Source organism: Natator depressus, chromosome 6, assembly GCF_965152275.1.
Source record: "Natator depressus isolate rNatDep1 chromosome 6, rNatDep2.hap1, whole genome shotgun sequence".
NCBI lineage: Eukaryota > Metazoa > Chordata > Testudines > Cheloniidae > Natator > Natator depressus.
In genome coordinates, this window is record NC_134239.1 from 111653363 (window position 1) to 111678198 (window position 24836).

The following is a 24836-nucleotide window of genomic DNA, read 5'->3' on the forward strand; positions in this document are numbered from 1 at the left end:
AGCGGTCACACTGGAGCACTCTGGGATAGCTCCCGGAGGCCAAATCCATCAAATTGCGTCTGCAAATTGCATCTGCCAGCAAGGTCGATTTTAGCGCTACTCCCCTCACTGGGGAGGAGTACAGAAGTCAGTTTTAAGAGCCCTTTAAGTCGATGGAACGGGGTTGGTTGTGTAGACGCATTCATCTTAAAATCGACCTAATGCAGCTAAATTCGACCTAACCCCGTAGTGTATACCAGAGCTCTGTCTAGATTAAGGGATAGAACTGAATCTTCTTTCATGTCACTACTTTCTCCAAAACTACTCTTGACATCAACATCCCAGACAGGGTTATTTTGTGTTCAGTGATCAGAGCTGCCCCAAGACAAATTCTGTTTTGCAGCAGCCTTTGAAGATTCAAAATTTTATTTTTGTTCCCCATTGGAATTAAACGAAAACCTTTTGAATGTTTTTGCAAAATGGAATTGTGTCAAAACAGCTGTTTTCTGATGGAAAACCTGAGCTTTTCAATAAAGGTCTCTCTCTGGTCAGAATTCAGTCTTGGACTTCAGAAAACTTCCTCGAAACAGATACATCTCTGAAGCATCTTAGCTTTGATGAAATGACATTTAGTTGAAAATGTTCCAGCCAGCTCTACCAATGATAATGTAACAATCAGCAGTCCTAGGACAAACTCAGACCCACTTGAGCCAAACACCCATTGGAGTATCTCTTTCTCTCTGGCTAAATCCTGTATTCAAAATTGCTAAATCTTCCTTTAGTGCCATATGAAAATAGATTTTGGATTCCTCAATATTGAGAGTAGTACGGCTTCTTGATTGGCTGACTGTGGAGATCTTAAGAATAACACCAAGCTAATCCCAAGCCTGTTCTAGAGATGCTGTAAATCAGTTATGGAAAGGTTTAAATTCATTCTGGTCACCGTTTATATTAAGGATACATTTATATATAGTTTAATAAAGGGTTAATACAAGATTAATTTGTGGTTTCAAAGTCCAGCAGGTCAATTGGCTGCTTAAAACTTTCGATAACACCTTCTACTAATGTGCTTATGACACTTCTTACACATACTAGCATGTCTGTAACATGATTATAGCATCTGTTAATCATATATAAACTATTATAAATGCACTCCTAAGGTAAAGCATGACCCAAAGCCCTGTAACGATTCATTCAACTTGGGAACGTATTAACGCTAAGCCTAAGCTTACAACTTCTGCCATATCTATCCTTCGGCTACTGCATGAGCAAAAGGAATCTGAAAAGAAAGTGAGAAGCTGATCTCTGTTTAAAAACGTCTGTGGTGTAAGCCTGGCCTCATCTGTCAACACACGGGAGAATGTGGCACTCTGCTGATGTACAAGTAGGTCTAAGCAAAGCCCACTGACGTCAAGGGAGTCTTTGCATTGACAGTGGTGGGTTTTAGGAAAGGCCCTTGACCGCCAGAGTGTTTGACAACTGTAGTTAATGAAACTAGCCCTGCTGACAGTACTGTAGCCCAAGAGGGATATTGCTGTATAGCTTAAGAACTGGCCAAACATCTCCATTTTGGCAGAAGATTACTTCCTGTGGGAATCTGACTTTGTCGTCTCTAAAAAGGAAACCTCAGTCTTCCCGTTCCCCATCCCTTTTGCTCATGACGCCAGCCTGGATACCTTCTTCACCACTTTCTCCCACTTCTTTCCTGTATGACTAGAGCCCTACCAAATTCACGGCCATGAAAAACGGGTCACGGACCATGAAATCTGGTCTCCCTCTGTGAAATCTGGTCTTTTTTTGTGCTTTTACCCTATACTATACAGATTTCACGGGGGAGACCAGTGTTTCTCAAACTGGGGATTCTGACCCAAAAGGGAGTTGCAGGCGGGGTCGCCCTTCTGCTCTGCCTTCAGAGCTGGGTGGCTGGAGAGTGGTGGCCACTGACCAAAGGTCCAGCTCTGAAGGCAGCAGAGCAGAAGTAAGGGTGGCAATACCACACCATGACATCCTTACTTTGTTGCTGCTGACAGTGGCTCTGCCTTCAGAGCCGGGCTCCCGGCCGGCAGCCGCTGCTCTCTAGCTGCCCAGCTCTCAAGGCAGTGCCACCGCCAGCAGCAGCGCAGAAGTAAGGGTAGCACTACCGCACCCCCACCCCATTACCTTGTGACAGCCCCCACCCCCCACAACTCCTTTTTGGTCAGGACCCCTACAATTACAACACGGTGAAATTTCAGATTTAAATAGCTGAAATCATGAAATTTACTATTTTAAAAATCCCATGACTGTGAAATTGACCAAAATGGACCGTGAATTTGGTAGGGCCCTACGTCTGACCCTATGCATGGGATTGCACTTTCTAAACCTGTTCAGGCAATAACCCTCTCCTCATTCATCTCCCTTCCTAAAAACCCACATCAGTTGTGTCCTCCATGAGAGAAGAGAGAGTGGAGGGGAGAGCTATTCTTCTCTAAAGGAACTCTCTGAGATGCGTGTTTACCTTACTGAAGTAACCCTGAGATGGTATTATTGTAACCTCTCTCTCTTTCCCTCCCTTTTCGTTTCTGTATTATCCCCACTGCATGTGTCATGCCTGACTTTGGACAGTAAGCTTTTTAGGACAGGAACTGTGGCTTGAATTATTTCTGTGAAGTCCATAGCATGCCTTTGGGTGTTCAAAATAATGAATAATAATTCTCCTGTTCCCAGCATTTATTTTGCATATTCTTGTAGTCCCTGCCTCTTGGCAAACATTAATCTGTAGTGGCACTAGTACTCCCTTGAGACTAATTCTTTCCTGCCCTGTGAGGCTCCATCAGTTCCCAGTGCTGACTGATGGCCTGCCACTACTTATTATTATTTGCTAGCTTTGAGAGTTGTAGCTAGGAGACAGACAAATGGGACTGCGCTGTCGTTATTTTATTGTATTTACTGCGCCCAAATGTAGGATACGTGTGACCAAATCTTGCCGGCAACACCACCGTTCTACTGATAGCTTGTATGATATGATACTGACATGGTATTTGATAACGCTCTTTACATTTTAAACTTTTCTTACCTTGGAACAATCTGAGATGGCCTGTGGGTTTGTGAGCTTCTCTAACTTTAACCCCTGAATTACTGGGATGGCAGTGTAGACGATCCATCAAACACACTCACATCTGTACAGCTGTACACATGTATAGTTTTAAAAATTTAAATGCTTTGTTTATTTAAAAAAAGCAGAACCCTAGGATTAGAGACTCTGGGGAAGATCCTGTGCACATAGGTGCTGCTGGAACTAGAATTGCAGGGGGTGTTCGTACCCCCTGGCTTGAAGTTGTTTCCATTATATGCAGGGTTTACAGTTTGGTTCAGTGGCTCTCAGCACCCCCACTACACACATTGTTCCAGCACCCCTGCCTGTGCACATAGCCTGTGGCAACAAAAGCTAATGCAACTCAAAATCTGGCTTCCTCCATACAAGAGTTGGTGCGTTTCCAGGTCATCACATTTAAATATCCCTTTCAAGGTGAAAACCAAGCTAACGTGATTTAGAAATGGTTAGCAATCACTTGTTTTCTATCAGTTGTCAGGTAACATCATGTTGGGGTGTCTGGTGGTGGTGCAGTCATGTGAGCCTGTCTTCGGACAGCAGTGTGATGTGCGTCTACGTAGATTTGAAATATCATAAACTATTTTTGTAAGGGACCAAATACGCCCTTCTGCCACAGGTGGGGAACAAAATAAAACATGCAGACCAAGAGGGCTGGGGTCTGTGCAGAGGTTTTGCTCTGAAAATCTTCTTATTGCAATAAGGAGAAAGTGAAAAGAACCATTTTGCCTGAGCAGCAAATAAGGTCTGTGTGGTTATTTAATCACTAATTTGCTGCGTTTCCTACACAGGAATGGGAATAGTTGAAAGATGCAGAAATACTGCATGGTATTTTTTGGACAAATCCTTCTAGCCATGGAAGGCTGAACCATTGCAGTGCCCTGCAGCAGGGGAGGCTGGGAGGAGCACAAACCGAGCTCCCCAGAGCTTGAGGCTCATCAGGGGAGAAGACGGGATTGTGAGTGAGTTGGTGGAGCATGACCCATTGGTCTGCAGAGTTACTAACCAGAAAGTCCGTGAAGTTTGGGCACAGGAGCTTAATCCCTGCCTCTGGTTCCTTGATCCTTAGGTTGGTCCCCCCCATACAGTGTCTGTAGCTGGGCTTATGAATTTCGCCCACAGTGAGAGAGATCTGTAACAGGAATCTGCCTGATGCCATTATGTGCACGCTGCAGTAATGTAACTCTGTGGCTGAACTTTTAAATCATAAAATATTTAGTCAATAGACAGAAACATCAGGCTTGCAAAGCTCATTAACAATGACCACAGGCTTTAGCCTGGACCTGCAGCAGCTTGAGTGGGATTCACAGATGGTATTTGTATGCATACCTGATTTCTAAAACAGTAGCTACAATTAAGAACAGCTTTTTAATACAGTGTAAAGTAACCTAGATTTTGCTGTCTTTGTACTCCTGATACATACATGGTAATGTGCTCTAGTCACACGGGCATTGTTCTCTGCTAGAGACCAAACTTAATTTTTAAGACCATTTATAATACAACCTATCAAAAACTCAAACAACTTGGTGTAAAACTTACAAACTGTATTTGTCCCAGAAATGATCCTGCTTTCAGCACATACCCAGCGTACACCCTTCTGGGACAAATTGACTGCTACTGTTTGGGAATGAAATCCTATTGAAGTCAAGTGCTGAATTTAGCTCTTCTGGTTTTAAATATTCTTGGTGTTGAGGGGGTATTTTTGTAGGGGGGGGAAATATTATTTTGGAGACATTATTGCCTTGTCATAGTATCATAGCACAATTTGTGCAATAGATCGCAGAAATCCAGTGCCCCCCTGCATTTTGCTGCTTGCATAAATGGTCCTGTATCCCAGGGACAGCAGCCTGAACTGATTCGATCCAGTTTCCTGCTCCTGGCAAAAGCCCACTTTGGAGTGCTGCTGTTTGAAACCATTGTAGGCAGAATTTTGCTGAGTTCTACTCTTCAGTTGTTGATTAGAGGACTCAGGAAGAAATTGAAGAACAAATCAAGGAGACGAGAGAGGAGGAAACTATCAAGGAATGTAACTGTTACAGATCAGTAGCTGAGGAGGAAATAACCTTTTGAAGTAAAATCTTTTCTTCCCCTGGCTCTACACCAGAGAAATGTACAATTAATGCCCTGCATTCTGAAGATACTGCAGATTAGGTAGTGGTGGCTGTGTTTAAGTACTCTCTGGACAGCTGCTGAATGCAGTGAACCGCTGTGAATGCAGGGAGGGGGAATGCTAATCTGTGAAGGGCCCTATTATGTGTGGTGTTGAGTGCCCTGAACTCTGACTGAAGTCAGAGCAGGGCGGGCACTCAGCACTTCACAGAATTGGGTCCATAATGTTCAGTCCCTTTTGGAAATTTCTGCAAGGTTTTGTGACTCATAAACACTTTGTTCTCATAACAATGGGAAACCGAGAACGTTGGCAGACAGGTCTGCCTGTGAGCATCTTTAGAAAGGAGAGCGTTGATGACATTAGTATAATGGAATTTGATATGGTTACATGTATTCTTCTTATGTTCATAGTACTCAACTGATGACAAAGTGATTCCTGGTAACTTCACTTAAGGAATTGCCCTGTTCAGAATATGCACCTGCAAATGCCTCCCTTTAAATTCAACATCTAACATCCTGTTTTTTGTTCTGGTCTTGGCTTGGAGCATTTGTGGGGGATCCTAGAAAGGAGAAAAACAACATCTTCTGTGGTGGTTTAAGAGCAGATTTAAAAGGAAGATCATTAAAAATGTAAAAGAATATGACGAAGGAAATGAGATACACACAAGCTGCCTCCTTTTCTGCTTATGTCACAGCTGTGCTGACAGTCCTTCTGTCTGCTTCTTTAGCTAAATCGGGGATAGATCCAAAGAAGGTGCAACATTAGCCAGGTGGAAGGTAAAATAATTACATTCCCAGGGGCTGCAAAAGTTCTGTCACACAATCATGCCTTCTGGCAGGAGACATTAGGACTGGATTTCAGTCACTTTAGCATCTCGTGATCAATAGCTCACTGCTATTGTCCTAAAAATCAATCAGAAGATAGTATTACACTGCTGTGCACATATGTTAGTGAGTTCTAATAGTATCCTGTTTACCATATCAGAATCCATTTTAAGAGGTGGGAATGCTTGTGTGTGCTTGTACAACTCGTAGATAAAATACCCGTATACTGTTTCTTGGGTGCACATGTTAATTGGCTCTTGCCTGGTGTGTTTTTTAATGTCGACGTAGATGGGCTAATTTTTCCTTTGAATAAATGTCTGCAGGGAAGAACTTCAGGCACCAGACACTTTCTCTTGGGGTGCAGTGTGACTTAACGGATAGTGTACTGAATTGGGACTCAGGAGACCTGGGTTCTGTTCCTGGCTCTGCCACTGACCTACAGGGTAACCTCGAGCAAATCACTTCCTCTTTGCCTCAGTTTTGCCATCTGTAAAATTAGTATAATGATACCACCTTTTTGTAAAGTGCTTTGAGATCTACTGACAAAAAGTGCCATATAAGAGCTAGATATTATTATTCCCTTGGCAGTGGCCTGGGTCTGTATCAGAATGCCAGGGATCACCCATTCCTTGTCTCTCCTTGCCTCACCCCCTTATTACAGCCACCAGGATTGGGATAGGGGTTGCACAGTGATGCTCCTTAAGCCTGTTGGTAGAGCTCTGTGTCGCATTGCAGATATCTGGGGCTAGATTCCTTGCTGGCATAAACAGGGATGCAGCTTTGAACTTGCAATGGAGTTGCTTACTCTAGTGACGAATTTGGCCCCTGGGCTCTACATTTAAAGTCCTAATGTCTCACTTGCTCCACTGGTCAAGAGAGTGCAATACCACCACAATATTCCCACCCCTCTCTGGCCAGGGAGCAAGAGCCCTGGACCAACCATTCAACTCTGGTTTGCTGCATGGCAGTCAAAAATTACTCCCATTAGGCGGCTGGGCTGGGTATGAATTTTCATTAATTTCTGCGGGATAAATGTGTTCTGATTACAGGACTACAAACCAAAGTACAACTTAGAATACTGTGTTTCTGTCAAATGAAAATGGAAAAAACAAATTTGAGGTGGTAGGGGTTTTTTCTTGTTGTTTTTTCGGTGTGTTTGGTTTTTTGTTTTGTTTTTTAAATTAAAATTTAGGTGGGTAGTCTGTAGTGTGAAGAGGTTTAGTAGCTTTGGGTTGTTTTTATTAAAGCATTGCTGCTTAGTCATCCATCTGTTTGTTCAACAGGGCAGAGGGTCATTTTTTTTAAAACCTTCCCTAAATCAGTACGGCACAAAATCCTATGGTTTATTGATGTAGGCCCCAGTTCAGCATGGTACTCAAGCCCATACCTGACTCCAAGCATGTGGGTAGTTCTATTTGACTTCATTGAGATTATTCACATGCTTAAAGTTAGGTATGTACTTACATACCTAGCTGAACCAGGGTCTTGTAGATCACTCTACTGCAAAGTGCTGAGTACCCTTAACTCTCATTGACTTCAGTGGGAATTGAGGACGCTCAGCACCTCACAGGGATTTGGCCTATAGCACCTTGAATATATGTAGCACTGAAGACTAAGAAGCAATAACAGTAAGGGATAGGGTTTTTGTCCTGAAGGGCTTTACCTGTATGGACACAAATAGGGCTTTCAAATGTTGTGATTTGTCAGCAAAATTTCACCTTTTGTTTTAATAAAGTCTTAAGTGAGATTTAAAAATTTTGTTCTTGACTTTTTCCCCCAAAAAAGAAGTCTTGGATAATGGTTGGAGAACCTGTGATTCACGTGCCCGTAGTGTTTGTTTTATTTACCCATTTATTCCTAGATCTCCTGTCACCGTTATAGGTAGGTGCTTTCCGTACCATCTAGTTTTCATTCTCAACTCACTTGTTGGCTCAAGTGATTTGGGATCCCATGGGGAAATTGCCTTCAGTAACCACTGAGCCAGAAAGAAAGGGGGGAAATTCATAAAGAAAAGATTAAAGGGAAATATTCAAGTCCCACGTGGGTTTTGATCCGTGTTCATAGAATCTAAACATCTAGTCCATCTTCCTGCTAACACAGGGCTGTGTGCTGTTATAAATTTTACTAATGGTTTTATTCTAGTTTTTAAAATATTCCAAGCATCTGGGCTTATGCTTGGGGCCTGCCAAATTTATGGTCCACTTTGGTCAATTTAATGGTTATAGGATTTTAAAAATCATAAATTTCCTTATTTCAGCTATATAAATCTGAAATTTAACAGTGTTGTAATTGTAGGGATCCTGACCCCAAAAGGAGTTGGGGCGGGGGGGTCGAAAGGTTACTGTAGAGCTGGGCAGCTGGAGAGCTGTGGCTACTGGCCAGGAGCAGCGCAGAAGTAAGGACAGCAAGATATGGTATTGCCACCCTTACTTCTGCGCTGTTGCCTGCAGAGCTGGGTCCTCAGTCAGCAGCCGCCGCTCTCTAACCACCCAGCTCTGAAGGCAGCAGTGCAGAAGTAAGGGTGGTAATACCATATCATGCCGTCCTTACTTCTGCGCTGCTGCTGGCAGTGGCTCTGCCTTCAGAGCTGGGTGTCCAGCCAACAACCTCTGCTCTCTAGCCATCCAGCTCTGAAGGCAACACAGAAGTAAGGGTAGCAATACCACAATGCCCCTAAAATAGCCTTGTGACCCCCCCCCCCCTTTACAACTCCCTTTTGGGTCAGGACCCCCAGTTTGGGAGATGCTGGTCTCCTCCCGTGAAATCTGTATCATATAGGGTAAAAGCACACACAAGACCAGACTTCACGGTCCGTGACATGTTTTTCATGGCCGTGAATTTGGACAGCCCTGCTCATGCTGATTCCCTGGGAAGACAATTCTACAGTCACTTAAAGCTTCATGTCAAGAAGTATTTCAAAACTGTTGGGTTTTTTTGTTTTGTTTAGGTACCGGAAGTGGTTCCCTTTCTCATGCTATCATCAGGACAGTGGCTCCAACAGGGCATCTGTACACAGTCGAGTTCCACCAACAGAGGGCAGAGAAGGCGAAGGAGGAGTTCCAGGAGCATAAAGTAGAACACCTGGTTACAGTGAAGAATCAGGATGTCTGTAAAAACGGGTTTGGGGTCTCGAATGTTGCAGATGCAGTGTTCCTAGACATTCCGTCACCGTGGGAAGCTATAGGACATGCAAAATCAGCATTAAAAATTGAAGGTATCTTCTCTTGTGTACATCGATCTGTATTTGTGTGGGCATGGGGTGCATGGTTTCTGCCTTTGAGCCTACATGTTAGGGGTATCCCCATTCTGTTGTGTGATCTCCATTCTGATGTCAAGTCTGCTTTCTTTTTCTCAGACTACAAAAAAGTCTTCACATTTACAGAGAAAGATTTAGCAGAAGAAAAACAACGTTCTCCCACAGGTTTCTGTGACAGCTGCTGCAGCTGTCACGTGCCACATATAAAAAGCTTTTGAACCTCTGTCAAGCATATTCTAACGGTTCCAAGAGTGTGTGGGAAGAACTAGTAACATAACTGACGAAAGCAAATCTCTGACATTTCACTGAAAAGGTGCGTGTGGTTTTGGGTCGGAGAGATTCGATAAACAGCACGTATATAATCCCTGGAGAGAAGTGGTTTTACTTAAGCACACTCACTTACTTTCTTTCTCTATCCTACCCCTTTAGAGTTGGTGGGAATTTTGTCATGACGTCAATGAGAGTGGGACCCTAGGGCTTTTCTTCATGGGAAAGTTTTACCTGTTACACTGGTACAGTTATACTGATATAAGCCCCTGCATGAACACTCTTATTCTGGTATAAGCAATATAACGTAAACTGAATAAAGCCACTGTTATACTGGAATAAGTGTGTTAGACCAGTCTTTGTTGGTTTACAGCAGCAGTTCTCAACCCGTGGGCTGCTTGTAGCCAAATCAGCACACAGCTGCGGCCCATGTGACATCCTCAGGGCTATACAAGTGGTGTAAATATATTGTGTGGATGCGGCCCACATAACAGATAGAGAGCTGCATGTGCGGCCCACAATGGTAAATAGTTTGAGAACCACTGGTTTACAGTCACACCTTAGCTTGTAACAAAAAAAACCATTCCTGTGTAGACAAGGCCTTGGATGAGTTGTGATGTCCTTACCAAATGCTCTAGTTTAGCCACAGAGAGAGTTCTCCTAATCAAGAGTCTGTTCCTGCACAGTGCAGAGCACCCCTTGCTAGAGCCCTGATTCAGCAAGGGACTTAGTTGATCACATGCTGAAGTCCATTTCTGTTCATTAAGGCACAGAAAAGTGTGCCTAATTTGAAGTACATTCTTAGGTCACATTTAAGGCAAGGGGACTTTAGCATGTACTAAAAGTTCAGCACATGTTAAGAACCTGGCTGATTCAGGGCCTATTTGTGGAGTTCCCTCAGCTGCCACTGAAAAATTTCTAACAGTTTGCCAAAAGCAACATAGACTTTAAAATTACAAACAAACAAAAAAAATCCCATAGTGTCCTGTGCTTGCAAGGGTTACAGCTGTATTCATAGCTGCTTCAGTGTCTGCTGAGAGAGAAACTAATTCACACTGCGCTGTGTAATGCCCTTCCCATGCTCAAATTATCTAATCCAGTGAGCATAATACTCAGCTGACCCCTCGGTTCAGATGAAGGAGCTGCATTGCGCAGTACAACTTGAATTATTTAGCCAGTATATGTTGAGACTGCTAAGTAGCCACGCTTGAGCCTTTCTAGGCTTAGAATCCTTGGAACATTCCAGTGTTTGAGATCCTGGAAAGCTGATTTATTTATGTAGATCTGGAGCTATACCTTATTGCGTGCTGTAATGTAGCATCCACTTACCCCGTGCAAAGTAGAAAAAATGTCATGTGGTTGCTTATAGGTTTCCGTGTATTACATACCAGTAGAAAGGCAAAATTGTCAATCCCCATTTGTAGTTAGGATCATTTTAAACAAACCACAGTACCTGAGAACGGACGGTGCTCTAAAGGTATGTCTATACAGCACACTAAGCCTGGATCAGTGGCGTCTGGGCTTGTGGACTCGGTGTTTCTAAGCCCGCACTTGAGTGTCCAAACTGCTTTGTAAACTTGGGTTTACAGTTGTTGGACCTGGGTTTCTCATCCATGCTAATGTGTGCATACTGCACTACGCAGACCTTCTGACTTGGGTCTGTAGCTTGTGCTACGTCCACACTGGCAGGGCTTGGACTTGAGGCACAGCAATACTTAGGCTCTGACACCATTTCCCCACCCCCCACAATGTTCTAGGAGCCAGGTCCTGAGTGTTTGCTGACCTGAGGCAGACTGATTTGTGTGTGGACGGAACAGGGGCTGGGACTCAAACCTGAATCCGAGCCCAGACTTAGTGTGCAGTGTAAACATACCTTAAGACTCATCATTTGGGTTTTGTGCCAGCTTGTTGTGCTGAAGATTGATTTATGCTGCAATATGAAGTAGCTTTTCCATTATCAGTGATGAAAATCTATTACTTTTGTGGGTATAGTATAACTAGAAACAATGGTGATTGTTTATATATTTTGGAAAGCTAAAAAGTGCTAGCAAGGTGACTGAAAACCCCCAACAGAATATTTGAAGGTGCCTTTTGTTTGGCTGATTTCACATAATCAAAAGCTATTCTGCAGTGGGAATACTGGGTACACTTTAGAGTCTTTACTCACCTAAACTCTCAGTGATGAGCTGAGTGGTAATTATCAATAGAGAAAATGCATTCCCACACATCCCTCCCTATGTGCGGTCACATATAAGCTATTCATAAAGGAGATTTTATTCTAAGTAAGATGGCCACAATGCATAATATAAAAATTACAACAATGCTGTTGGATAGTAGTCATTTTATTTCTTAAAGTCTTAAGAACATATGCTTAAAATGAAGACTGGAATAAGCAGACAACTCTTAGACAACACCATTTTCTGGTCTCCTCCTTGAAAAACAAAACACAACAAAAACAGGTTTCAGAGTAACAGCCGTGTTAGTCTGTATTCGCAAAAAGAAAAGGAGTACTTGTGGCACCTTTAGAGACTAACGAATTTATTTGAGCATAAGCTTTCGTGAGCTACAGCTCACTTCATCAGATGCATACTGTGGAAAATACAGAAGATCTTTTCCACATTGTATTTTCCACAGTATGCATCCGATGAAGTGAGCTGTAGCTCACGAAAGCTTATGCTCAAATAAATTGGTTAGTCTCTAAGGTGCCACAAGTACTCCTTTTCTTACAACAAAAACAGTATTTGTAATAAAAATATCATCTAGGAGAGTATTAAGAACTAACTTTTAAAGTACATGGTCAACAAAGCCTTAAGTATTTATTTTTCCTCCTCTACTCAGTCCCAAGCTCTAAATATCTGTAGTTCATTATTTTCATAGGCTGAAGGTTAATAGTCTTGTTTAAAGGATACATTTTATCACTCATGATTGTCCTGGCCTCCCATTTAAAGCACTGCTATATTGTAGAGAGCCCGGAGGATAAAATGGCCAGTGGGTTTGTGGCTCGAAGGCCCTTATTTGTTGTTAATGATGGGCTCTGTGCCCATTCAGACTCCTCTGCACCTTAGCTGCATCCTTCTCACTTTTCATGCTTTCAGCAAAAAACATTGCCTTCTAATATCTCAGCGACTCAGCAGTGCGTCACTGCCGTCTTGCTTCCATTCCCAGATCTATGCTCTTTCCTTGGCAGCATCTGCTGATTGATGGTTTTTCACAGTAATGGCGGCTGTTCACAGTGTCTGACCTTGATTTTTGGTAAAGATCTTATTAACTCCTTCAGGCTGAATCAAAAAAACAAAGCTAGAAATCTGTCACTATAGCGCCATAATTTAACAAAAATAACCTGATTGTATATAGTTCCTAGATATTCTGGAACTCGTTACTTACAGAAAACTAACAGCTGAATAGTGTTGAACCAAAGCTTTCTAATATTAATTTCCCAACCTCCTTTCCCTCCATCGTAAATGTTATCCAGTGCTTTCAAGGCTGCAGAAGACTAGTCAGAAGCTTGCTTCTATAATTGTGTTCATGCAGACTTTTAAATTTTCTTGTAATGATGCATGCAAAGTACAGCTGTATGTTCAGTGGGTTTTACTCAAGATCCTTGTCTTATAAACCAATTGTTGATGCTGCTTAGATCAATAGTCTCAGTACTGAACTTATAGGAAACAATCCCTTTTTTTGTGTGTGTGTGCGTGCAGTGTTAACCCTTTTATCCAGACTTTCTGCTTCAACTTAAATGTCGTACACCCATTAATTAAAAGAGAGAAAATTGCACAGTTACTCTTAAGATATCGACTGAGGCAGATGACACAGTGTTAGCAGGTTAACCTATTGTGGTGTTTGGCCAGGGCAGGTAATTGGTCCACTGAGGTTATGCCTTGTCAGTGAAAGGTTCCTCTGAAAGTCTTCCTCTGAGGGCTTATGTCTGTTCCTCTACCTAAAATACAGTACAACTCCGATGCTCTGCACTTCATCAGAGTATTCTTTCTTTTTCTTCCCAAGAACTTTGTTTTCTTTGTTCAAAATAGGTTTAAAACAGGGCTTTTGCTCCTATTTTTCCCCAGCACAACAATATAGAATGTTGTGTTGTAATCATTATCTGTGAGGCCACATTATTCTCTCAGACAGCATCTATAAAAATATTACATAATCCCTCCCAACAGGCCTGTGAGGACGGTAAGGAATTATCTGCACTGGGCTTACCTCAGCTTTCAGTTTTAAAGAACCTTCAGTGTACATTGTTTCCACCATGCAAAAGGTTTCACTGACTTTCTTTCCTAAGCCTCATAGATTATTCATGGTCCCCTGCCTACAGCCATCTAAGGTTGGCCAAGGGAGAAGTGAAAACCATGCCATGGGTTTTTCCCAATTTGGGGGTTGGTGAGGAAGACTCCTGACCAGACTGTGGTGGGGAGAAGAAGTCATTTACATAAGGACTGATGCTAAGAGTAGTAGGGTTTGCTGCAAGCTCCCTCCCAGCTGGTCACCTGCAATTGAGCTGATTCCTCTACTGGGCAGTCACTGTGAACTTGAGTCACAGAGGACTTGTCTACACTGGTTAACCTCAAGTTAATTACTTGCCAATTAACTAGAGGTTGCTAACACGTTTTTACAGGCTAGTACAGACACTTTTGGCCATTATAAATACTGAAGACCTTGTCATTGTGGTATCTGAGCACCTTGCAGTCTTTTATGGGTTTATAATCATAGCACCCCTGTGAAGTAGGGAGATGCTGTTATCCCCATTCTACAGATGGGGAACTGAGGCACAGAGCGACTAAAAGACTTGCCCAGGGTCACACAGAGAGTCTGTGGCAGGGCAGGGAATTAAATCTAGCAGACAAGCACCCTAACTGGAAGACCATACTCCCCCAGGGCACACAATACTCAAACTTTTGGTGACGCTTTCGTCGCCACATAAGTTTGTTCCAGGATCAACTACAAACATTTGCCCCCTGGAATAAACCTTTGTAGAGGGTCAGAGCTAGCCTTTGCAAATGTGTTAGCTGCCTTGAATTAAATAGCAATCTATTAACTTGAGGTTAAAAAACCATATAAACAAAGCCACAGAGGGGAGGCTGTAATGTGAGAGGCCATATGGTCTAGTGGGTCAGGCACAGGATGGAGAACAAGAGTCTCCTGAATTCTACTCCTAGCTGTGACACGGCCTCCCTCTTTGGCCCTGGTCAAGTCCTATAGCCTTCCGGCCTTAGTTACCCCATTTGTAAAACAGGTATTCTACACACTCCACAGGGATGTTGTGACACTTAGTGATTACAAAGCCCTACATAACTGCTCAGATTCAGCAGACTCCACATACAGCCCCACAGTAGGTGCGAGCCTCACAGCAGCACCAGTCCCACAGCTGTGGACATTTCTTAAAATACAAGTAACTATGTATGAACCACAGGCCCAAGCAGTTGAGCTATGCCGCTCCTACAGCAGGAAACAGGGATGGAACAAACCTGAAATACCCCCCACACAACCCCTCAGGCCAGCCTTGCACACAGTGGTGCAATAACAGCTGACTCTTATCCAATGCCTTTTGGGAATGCACCCACCCCCAAAAAATATTAAAACCAGGTCTGCGGAAAATTGTACATAAAACTCTGGTTAACAGTCTGGCAAATGATTCAGTGAATATTTTCTCAATCAAGAGATCTTTCATTTTCTCTGACAGCCGGACCCTCTAATTTCATTGCATCACCCACATGCACACTTGCTTAAAGGACATCCTGTCCCACATTGGAAATGCAATATTTTTAGTGTCCTACTAGCACAGAGTAAATGCCATAGTGATGCTTTTCTGTGACACTGCTGCCTTGCCCCCACAAGCTATTAGTGCCTGTTTTTTTTTCTGGGATCCTTGTAATTTAACGTTCTTATTGTGACACTACACTGAAATCCCAAAACACTGTGAATTTTGTTCTTTTTTCCTAAGAAAAATAAAATACATATTGCGTCTCCTACATCACAGAATCACTTTCAAAGTTCAGAATAATTGGCCCCTTCATGTGGAACTTAATGGTGCTTTGCTAACTCCAGATGCTCTGCTCATAATCTTGCAGAACACATCAGTGACAAACCAACCTAGCAGAGCTCCTATATCTAGAAGAGAGAACCTGCAAAAGACAAGAATGCATACTTTTTGTTTATATTATGTATCCTTTTGAATATTAAATGTGCATTAGAATTCTTGTGAAAGGGAGGGAGGGCATTGCCAGATTTTCTTTTTTAACTGGGGCAATATCTAGAAATACCAGCTCAGAATTTTAGCAAAATTCCTCTTGACTGCAAGGAGATGTTCATCATTGCTCAGGCAAATAACCAAGAGCCAAATTCTGCTCTGCTGTATTTCGGTGTAAATTTGGAATTACTCTTGAAGTCAGCAGAGTTACTCTAAGTTTTCACTTAAGTGACCGAGAACAGACATTGGCCCTTACTAAGGATGTCAGGATGTGTCCCTTCATTATTAATTAGATGTCTGTCCAGTGCTTTGAACATACACACTATGCAGGTGTCAAGTATTATCTCTTACCCCCACCTCGTTTTTGTATCTCTCTCTCTCTAATCTTTCCAACCTGAGCTGTGCTTTGACTTCTGTAAACTCTCAATCCCCTACTTATTTACAGTGGCAGCCAGCCACCCTATGGGCTCATCCCCAGCCTACAGCCTGGTGAGATTTAACCTTTGCGTTAAACATTTCCAACAAATTCACTGCCTGTAACATGAAGGGGGGGCGCTTTCATACAGACTCATTATTCTCTTCCCCTCAACTGTAGTACTTGTCAGATGCATTATACATGAATAAACATACATTTTTAGACAGCGCCTCAGATCAAAAAGCTCACACAGATTCCCAATGTGAGCAGGATTAATCTCCAATAATTACTCTATCAATTTATGATGACACACAGATCTCATTAAACAAATTTAGTAGCAGTAGATTTTCTCAAAGGAAAGCACTCAAATGAGCCAAACTCAGTTACGAAGTTTCAGCTTTTGGGTCCAGTCCACCCCGGTTGTTCAGAATCAGAGCAGTGTGCATGCAAGCGAATGGGGAGCCTGTGTCTTTACTCCATTTATGAAGGACTCCTCAACGTGGCAGAACAAAGTAATGCAAAGTCCAGTCTCTTACACTCTAAATGCCTCTTGATGTCTAAAGGACAACAGGGCTCATAAGAACTGTGAATGCTGGAAACTAGATTTACATCTTTTATGACAACTGTAATGTACCCAGTGTTGCATAGCTGATAATCCAAAGGGTATGACGCACAATGCAACCCACTGTCGGGGGAGTTCAAAACTATCCATCCCCAGCACTTCCATAACTTGATGTGGCGGGGGAAGCCTTTCGACCTCTGTCCTATCAGCAAGCCTCACTTCCTTTCTTAGGCTGAGCCAGTTTTCAGATGAGCAGTTATGTGTCTCAAGCGCCAGTGTTTTCCCTACTGCAGAAATACCACGTCAGTCAGACCTTCTCAGTCTTTCATATTGTTTCTCCCCACCCCTCAAATCTCTTATTTGCTTGCAGAATGGTAGCCTGAATCCCTTCTAGCCTTTCACTAAGCTCCGCTGAACTCCCCCTAAGCAAGTCCAACATCATAAAAGTCAAATGCATCCTGCTGGCTGGTCTGTACAGGAAAAAGTATGTGGGACCCTTCTCCCAACTGGTAGAAGACTTAAAGCAAGATGCTTTGTGGTTACTGCACCTAGGCTTCTTTTTAGGTGTGTTATCGGGTACACCTTCTATTTAATAACAAGAGGACACAGGTAACCCAAAATAGGTAGAAAAACTGAAAACAACATACAGGTTCTTATACCACCTTCATGACTGTAATATCTGCCCGCCTTCCCATAGTGCACTAAGCAATGTGACCCTTGTTCTGCACTTCCCTTCTGCATGTTATCTTAGTTACTTCAAACACGTTCTTCCTTTACCACCAGGTGGTTTGAACACACGATTTGTGTAATCCCCCTGCTCTCTCAACAGTCTAGTGTGTGGGCGGTCAGTGTTTGTTTTGGTAATCATGACCAAATTTGGTAGAGACATTCTGTGGTCAGCTAACCACCCCAGGAAACAAAAATGTGTGTTGCTGTGGTTTCAAGGATTGATACGAACTGCCAGTGACCAGGGTCGCAACAGCTGCTTGCAGGCTTCCTCTTTTTGGCAAGTAATGCGGATTTGTGTATCTAAAGCCATCGTGAAATCTTCGGAGTCCAAATAAATCAGCCGAATCTTTACTATAAATGTAAAGCACTTTTGCTTTGTTGCTTAAACCACCAAAAAAGAAAAGACTGAATGAAGCACTAGTAGAACACGGATTTCTCTGCAACTTCTTTCTCTGAAGACAAAGAGTTGATTGTGAAATGACATTTAACTAAGTTAGACACTTGTTTGGTTTCCTACACAATGAGAATGTAATGTCTTTCTTTACAACATGCATATATCATACTAGCTTTCTAAATATATAACAGAAATTCCCCTCCCAGCTTCTCCTCTTTGCAGTAATGTCTACAAAGACTGGTTGTCTTTCCCCCCCCTGTCCCCCCCGCCGAAAAAATCCTGTCCGCTTCCGAGTAATTTTGATAGCCACGCAGGTTAATCCATATAACATCTTGTTTCATTGGTATTAGCTGTATGGATGTGCAACTAAATTGCAATCATCAGGCTTTGTGGATTACACAGCATCCCAAAGTCACTTTTGCAGGTGATTATTTGATTTGTTTTTTTAATTGTGACTTCGGAGAATTGCTTGACAAAAGGCTGCTTTGTTTTGAAGATGTGTGATAAGTACCATTGACAAGGAAGACTCTATTAGAAGGCTAAAATAAAATCCAATCTGAAACCTATTTACTGCAGAATGGATTAATGGTCACGGAAAGAATTCTCCCCCAATTACCATCCGGCACATCATTGCTGCACAGTGACCGGGGCATTACAGCAGCTCTTGCATTCAAACCTGACACGGTCTTTTTTTAGATCTGTAGCTTTAAAAACAAAAAAAAATGTCATAAACCAGTCCTTGTGTGGGACCAGTTTAGCCTCTATTTTTAGCAGGATGCTTTGCTGTCAAATACTTGGGTTCTTTAACTGCTTACATAACTGTGCTTAGGAGGTTTGCCTGGATTAGTAGACGTGGCACATGAGAGAGATGGGAAGGAATGCAAAGCAGATCGATATACATCTGAAAATATTATAGCTTCAGCTTTTGTATTCTTCCGTCATTCCCCTCCCCCGATATAAATTTTCAGTAAGGTCAGTTGCATCATGGGACATTACATCATGGGTGAGACCACATGACCTGGATTTATGGTAGACAGTGTCTCTATAATTCTTTGATCTTATTTGGCTGTGGCTTTTTTAGAGTAAATCTGAATCGTTCTATTCCCAGCTCTAAAGGTGACATTGGGGCTAATGAAAAGGTGGGGAGAGAGGCTAAAAATACTCAGTATTTAAAAGCAAAGGCTGGGGGGTGCTTCAATGGGAAGGAAAGTAACAGTACATAATTTGAAGTCTTGTCTTGTGGTGCAAAGGTTTTGATGCATATGCCATGAAGCTGCCTGATCTAACAATCAGTAAGCCCACACAGGGTTGCCTTTTACAATGTGTTTTGAATTTAATACTCAGGAGACACGAGAAGAGCTTGCTTGACTAGAAGGGTGAAGCTTTAATAACACTCCATCTATGGACTAGAGATTACTTTATTCTGTCTACACATACCATCTCTGTCTCAAATAAACACAGCCAGTTTTGTGTGTGTGTGTGTGTGTGTGTGTGCGCTTGTATTATAAAGGCAATGCTGTAATGTGGAGCAGAGTTAGAAACTAACTTTCATCTTTGTGCATGAGTTAACTTCAGTTTAGTGCATCAGTCCAGGGGTCATATGTGTTGATTCCAAGAAAATTCAGCAGTCTGAAGTGATCAGCTCTACAGCCGAACCATGAACTAAAATCATGGACAAGTGTGTATTCCAAAAATGGATTAATCTGTCGTCATATTTGTACTTATAAAGTGGGCTGAAGCATCTTGTAAAATCATCTTGTTAGTCTCTAAGGTGCCACAAGTACTCCTTTTCTTTTTTTGCGAATACAGACTAACACGGCTGCTACTCTGAAACCTGTCATTTTTATGTTGACTCTGTAAATGGCATAGTTATCTCCTTGGAGATCTTTATCTCTTAGGCATATTCGGTCTTTTAATTATGTATGTGCGCTGTACTAAGAGTTATGCTTTGCACAACTGAGAGAATTTGGCTAAGATTAATTAAGTTGTTGTTTTCCTCTCTCCCACGCTGCCCGTCTTATTTTGTAGGTGGACGCATCTGCTCCTTCTCCCCTTGCATTGAACAAGTTCAAAGAACCTGCCTGGCTATGGAAGAACATGGTTTTACTGAGATTAACACTTTGGAAATTCTGCTTCGAGTATACAATGTTAGGACAATTAGCTTGCAAATCCCTGACCTTGGAAAAGCAGCCGAGGATAATTCTAGCACTGGGTTTGACAGCAGCAACCAATCAAATCAAGGTAGCTTATATGGTATTCTGCAGCAGGGAACTGCCCAGTTTAAAAGTGGTGTGCCACTCAAGGAAATGGTGGGTCATACTGGATATCTGACCTTTGCTACTAAAAGTCTATTTTAGCATACTTTGGGTTTGTTTGTTTTTTAAGGTCATCCAAACTTTTACTCGTCAGGGAATTCCATATATAGTCAGATCCATTTGGAATATGCTTTGTTTAAATAACACATGAGCACTAACCAGCCCAGCATAGACAGAAAGTTGAAGGTCTGGAACAGCACTCTGTTTCTGTCAGAGAGGAAAGATAAATTAATAGCTAATGGCAATTCATTGGAATTTGCAAAATAAAGCCACTTGCTGATAAGTTTTGTTTAAAATTGGCTGTTTTCTTTTTACTTTTTGCAATCCTTTCTTGATTTCCCCACCCTCATCAGACACTGTTTGGGGGGGTTTTGTTTGTTTGGTTTTTGCTTAAGTTATTTAGTATTTATGTCATTCTTTGAATCTTTGGAAAGATCCTCATTGACTCATTTTAGATGTTGAAGTTGTGAGCTCAGACAGCAGTCACATTGAGCAGTCACAGAACGGGTGTTTCCCTGGAACAGTATTTGGCTGCACAGAAGATTATTTGCAGTGTGTTCAAGAATATGGTCTCTTTCTCCCATCCCAAACTGGCATCTAGTAATCAGATAGATTATACTGAAGTCTTACAAGCATGGTAACTGTTGGATCTGGTTTATAAGAATATATTGGGAACATCATTATAGAGGCTTCAGCCACGGTGGCTCATTCATACTAAAATCTTATGATTGAGCAGCTGCTTTCACTTTTCGTAAGTCAATTGTGACAATTTACCACAATGTGTTTTAATCTTAGTTAAACTCCATTTTGTAAGCAATGTATCTGAGTTCTGTTGTTTTTTGTTTTTTACTTGACCCTGCTACAACTGAATGATGGCAAAATCACGATTGGCAGGATTTATCTCTTAATAAATTGTAACAGTGATGTAAATGTAGTAAAATCATAAATCTTCATTAGCAGTAATTTACTTGACCACTTATTATTTGGTCTCTTATATAAAGCTGGTTGGTGTGGTTGATCTATTTTGAACCTCAGATTAAATTTTGTATTTACAGATTTAAAATTATTATACATATTTCTGAGGCTCTACATGCCTCTTTCCTTTTTTTTTTTTTTTTTTTTTTTATAAAGTATCTATTATGTTCTTCTCAGCCATGGTAATATCTCTCCGCTCATTGCTTCCCTGTATGTTGTATTTTCTGCAAAACAAAATACCTTGGTCCATACTGGGCACGTTCTTTTTATATTGCAAATTGCTGTATGAACATTTGAACCTGGTTTCTCCGTGTTCTTGACAAAAATAAACAAAGCTAAGCTTTTAACGTGTCACAGCAGAACACTAATCTGTAATGGTTAAAGAAAGCTCAACCAACCAGGACAGCACAGATAAACGGTTGAGCAGATTAAAGGCAGAAAGCAATTCTGTTTAATTAAATCTGTTATAGGAAGTTCTACAGATGTAGCTTTCCTCCTGAAATGATATGATTCTATTCTCTATGAATGTTAATGGCCTTGGAGGAAGCAGTAGGTGGGTTGCTATACCATTCGCTTAGATATGTAGTTATAGAGTGAGTGAGTCTGTGTGCGTTTTTAAACACAGAGCTATTGAAGTAATGCTCAGGACCTAACTTAAACCAGAAAAGACCAGAGAAATGCCAAGTTAAGACTGCAAGCCTGTCCTTACCCTACCTTGTTGAGCAGAGGTAGTGCTGGGTCTCTGAACAGTGACAAGGTTTACATTCCATGTGTGCTGAAATACCTGGGACCGACAGGGTGAGTTAAGAATGGGATTCTAGGATCCAAATTATTTCTTTGATACAGACATTTTTAATGACTTAACATTTAAGTTAGAACAAAAAAGGAAAAAGCCAAGTTTCAGTCCCACAAGCAGACTTGAAATGGAAATACTGAAGGCCCTTATAGAGTGACAACCAAGCTTGGCTCTGTTATATCCTGATCCAAAGTCCCTTGAAGTCAACCATAGTCTTGACATAGACTTTACAGAACATTGATTTGGTCCCATATTGAAGAAGAGCAAATATTCCAGCAGAGGAGAATGATCTTCTCTACCTTTAAGGTGCTCTAATGGTAAAAGGCCTTTGTGTTTCAGATACCAACCACATTAATTCTTGGAAAGCCAGGTCCAGCCCCATACCCCTTCCTGCTGTCCTTTATGCTGAAGGAAGTAGAGAGAATTCAGCATAGCTTCCACTGATAAGGGACTGTGTAACTGGATATCCGCTGTGCAGCGAGGAACATCCCTAATTTAAACACCTTTATGATCTCCCTTATTATAAACTTCTTTTAACACTCAATGCTGCCAAAGCTATGTCCAGCCTCCTGTTCTGGGTAAGTCTGACTGGTGTCACCTTGTTTATGTCCCACGCACTGCGGCTCTGATGTCCATTTTGAATCCATTTTTAGTCTTCTGTCTAAAACGAAAGGTGTGTTCATTCCTCGTCTCCCGCTCCACAATTCTGACCAGTTCAGGTGGGCGCAAGCAGCACCTGCACTTCGTGCGCTGATTGTCAGAGGCGCTACTTCAGTTAGCATTGTTGAACTTTTATATTGCAGTAGCATCTAATAGCCACAACCAGCTCGGTATCCATTAGGCTGGGTGCTGTGCAAATATATGATGACAGTCCTGTCCCAAAAAGTTCCCAGTCTAGGAGATGGGAAGTACCAAGTTGATGAGATGAACAGGTGGGATGGGGTAGCTTGGGGTATATGGGGTAACAAATATAACAGCATGGGCACTGTATTCTTATTATTTTGGTATAATAATGGTAATGTCAGTCATGGAGCAGGACCCCACCATGCAATTCTTCGCCAGCGATCACAGCTCATCGCCTGCCTAGCTGTTATCATGTAAGTGCAAGTTAGCTTTTAATTTCTTTGCTGTAGACAATATGATCGTAAAAGCCCTTTAACTGTCTTGAAGGGGGACAGGGCAGCACAAAGTTAGTCAATATTCTTCCCCTGCCCGCAGCAAGCAGTGTACATCTTCAAGAAGCATTCTTCTCCTCTGGGTCATGCAAGGCTGGTTTTCAGAGGGGCTGTGCACGCGAGACTCCCCGTTGACGTCAGTAAGAGCCGCAGAGCCTCTGAAAAATCAGGCCATGTGTTCATTTGTTTTTAAAAAAAAAAAAAAAGACTGATTCTGCTGTTGCTGCACTTGGAGCACCAGTCGTGGAAGACTGTAGGCCAGGGATGGTGACAGCAAGTTGTGCGGATGTTTCACAAATCCAATGTATTGCATTTCTGATTATACCGAAGTGCTGACAAACCAGGCCTGGGATACCGCTTGTGTTCTCCTGCAGCCACTGGATTGTAGCAGCTGCTCCCGATCACTTGCTGTGGTGACAAAAGATGACGTTAGGCTTCCTTCTTCTTTAATAATGGGCAGCACTTAAAAGACAGATAGATAAAGGGTAGGATTTTCATAAGCATTCACCAGCGGCCTAACTCGGCTCCCGTTGAAGCCAACAGTGGTGTTAGTTGCGGCGGGCATTTAAAAAATGTATCCACTTTTCAGGAACTAGATAAAGAGAAAAGAAAATAGAGGAGAATGGGAGAGACATTGCAGTAGAACTATAAGACTGCAACACTGTACACACAAATGTGGCAAGTCAAATAAGGGGGGTAGGAGGGACACCACAACAGAAAGGTCCATGTATGCATCAGAGGGAAATGGTTCTTCTGTCTCAACAAGGAGAGCATTTAAATGGATCTGGTCACTTGTTTGCATTTAAATAATTGTTTTGTTCAAGTTTCAGAAAAAAGAAGCCAGATTGTGTTATTTCCTTTCTCTGTACGTAATTTCTTCTGATTGGAATTAGTCTGTGTTAGTATGAACGTAGGGAACAAATGAATCGTCCATGAAGCTGGTTTAAAAATAACACTGATGAATACCCAGTGGGCGTCATAGGCAGCCCTTACCTTCACCTATGACGCAGTATCCTTTTGTTGACAATATCAGCATGTAACGCTGTTCTTCTGATTTCCATTGGAAAATGGTTTTGAATTTTTAGATTAACTCTATGAGAAACCTGTAAAAATAATTACAGGGACAAGCTGAAAACACTGAAGTGTGATGGTTCCCTAAATAGTTAAGTAACTTCATATGCAGAATGAACACATGCTGGCTGGTTGCTTGCATGGAATGCCCGTTGTGGATGTCATAACTGCACCTCCTTGCAACTGACCTGTCCCTTCCCAACATCACCTGCCATGAGCTTGTCTTCAAGCAGAGGGTTGGCAGGAATGTGCTTCTAGCACGTGAGGTCCAAGATGCTGTTCCTAGGTTTCGCAGGTGACTGATACAGTGCAATCTGTTTCTTTGGCAGCCACAAGTGCTCTCCTCTTCCTTTCATCTGCTGTCCAGGTGGGGGTTGGGATGTCGTTTGACATGCAAGCGTCAATGTGTCTACTTGTAAAGACTCAGATGGCATTGCTGTTGGAGAGTAGAGCACCTGCAGAGAAGATGGCACTTGCAGTGTTAGCAAGGTTCCCTGTCTGAATCCATCTGCAGTGGGCTAGCTTTTATACACCCTTGTGAAAATGGCATGCCACCTTGGCAACAAGCATAGTGTTATGCAAAGGGATAGTCATCTATGCACATCCCAAAATACATGTTTGGTCTTGGCTTGACCAGGATTTAAAGGTGCGTTGCTAGATCATGTAAACTAAACACATTTTAAAAGCCTA

General features: G+C 42.1%; 1 protein-coding gene across 1 annotated transcript in view; it reads left to right on the top strand.

The window, feature by feature from the left end:
- TRMT61A (tRNA methyltransferase 61A) overlaps positions 1-21191 on the top strand; it is a 36646-nt gene extending 15455 nt beyond the window's left edge. Inside the window, exons 3-4 of the mRNA XM_074957177.1 lie at positions 8952-9218; positions 19843-21191. Of these exons, the coding sequence (XP_074813278.1) occupies positions 8952-9218; positions 19843-20171 (596 nt within the window). The 3' untranslated portion in view covers positions 20172-21191. The remainder of the gene's footprint in view (positions 1-8951; positions 9219-19842) is intronic.
- Positions 21192-24836: the final 3645 nt, after the last annotated feature.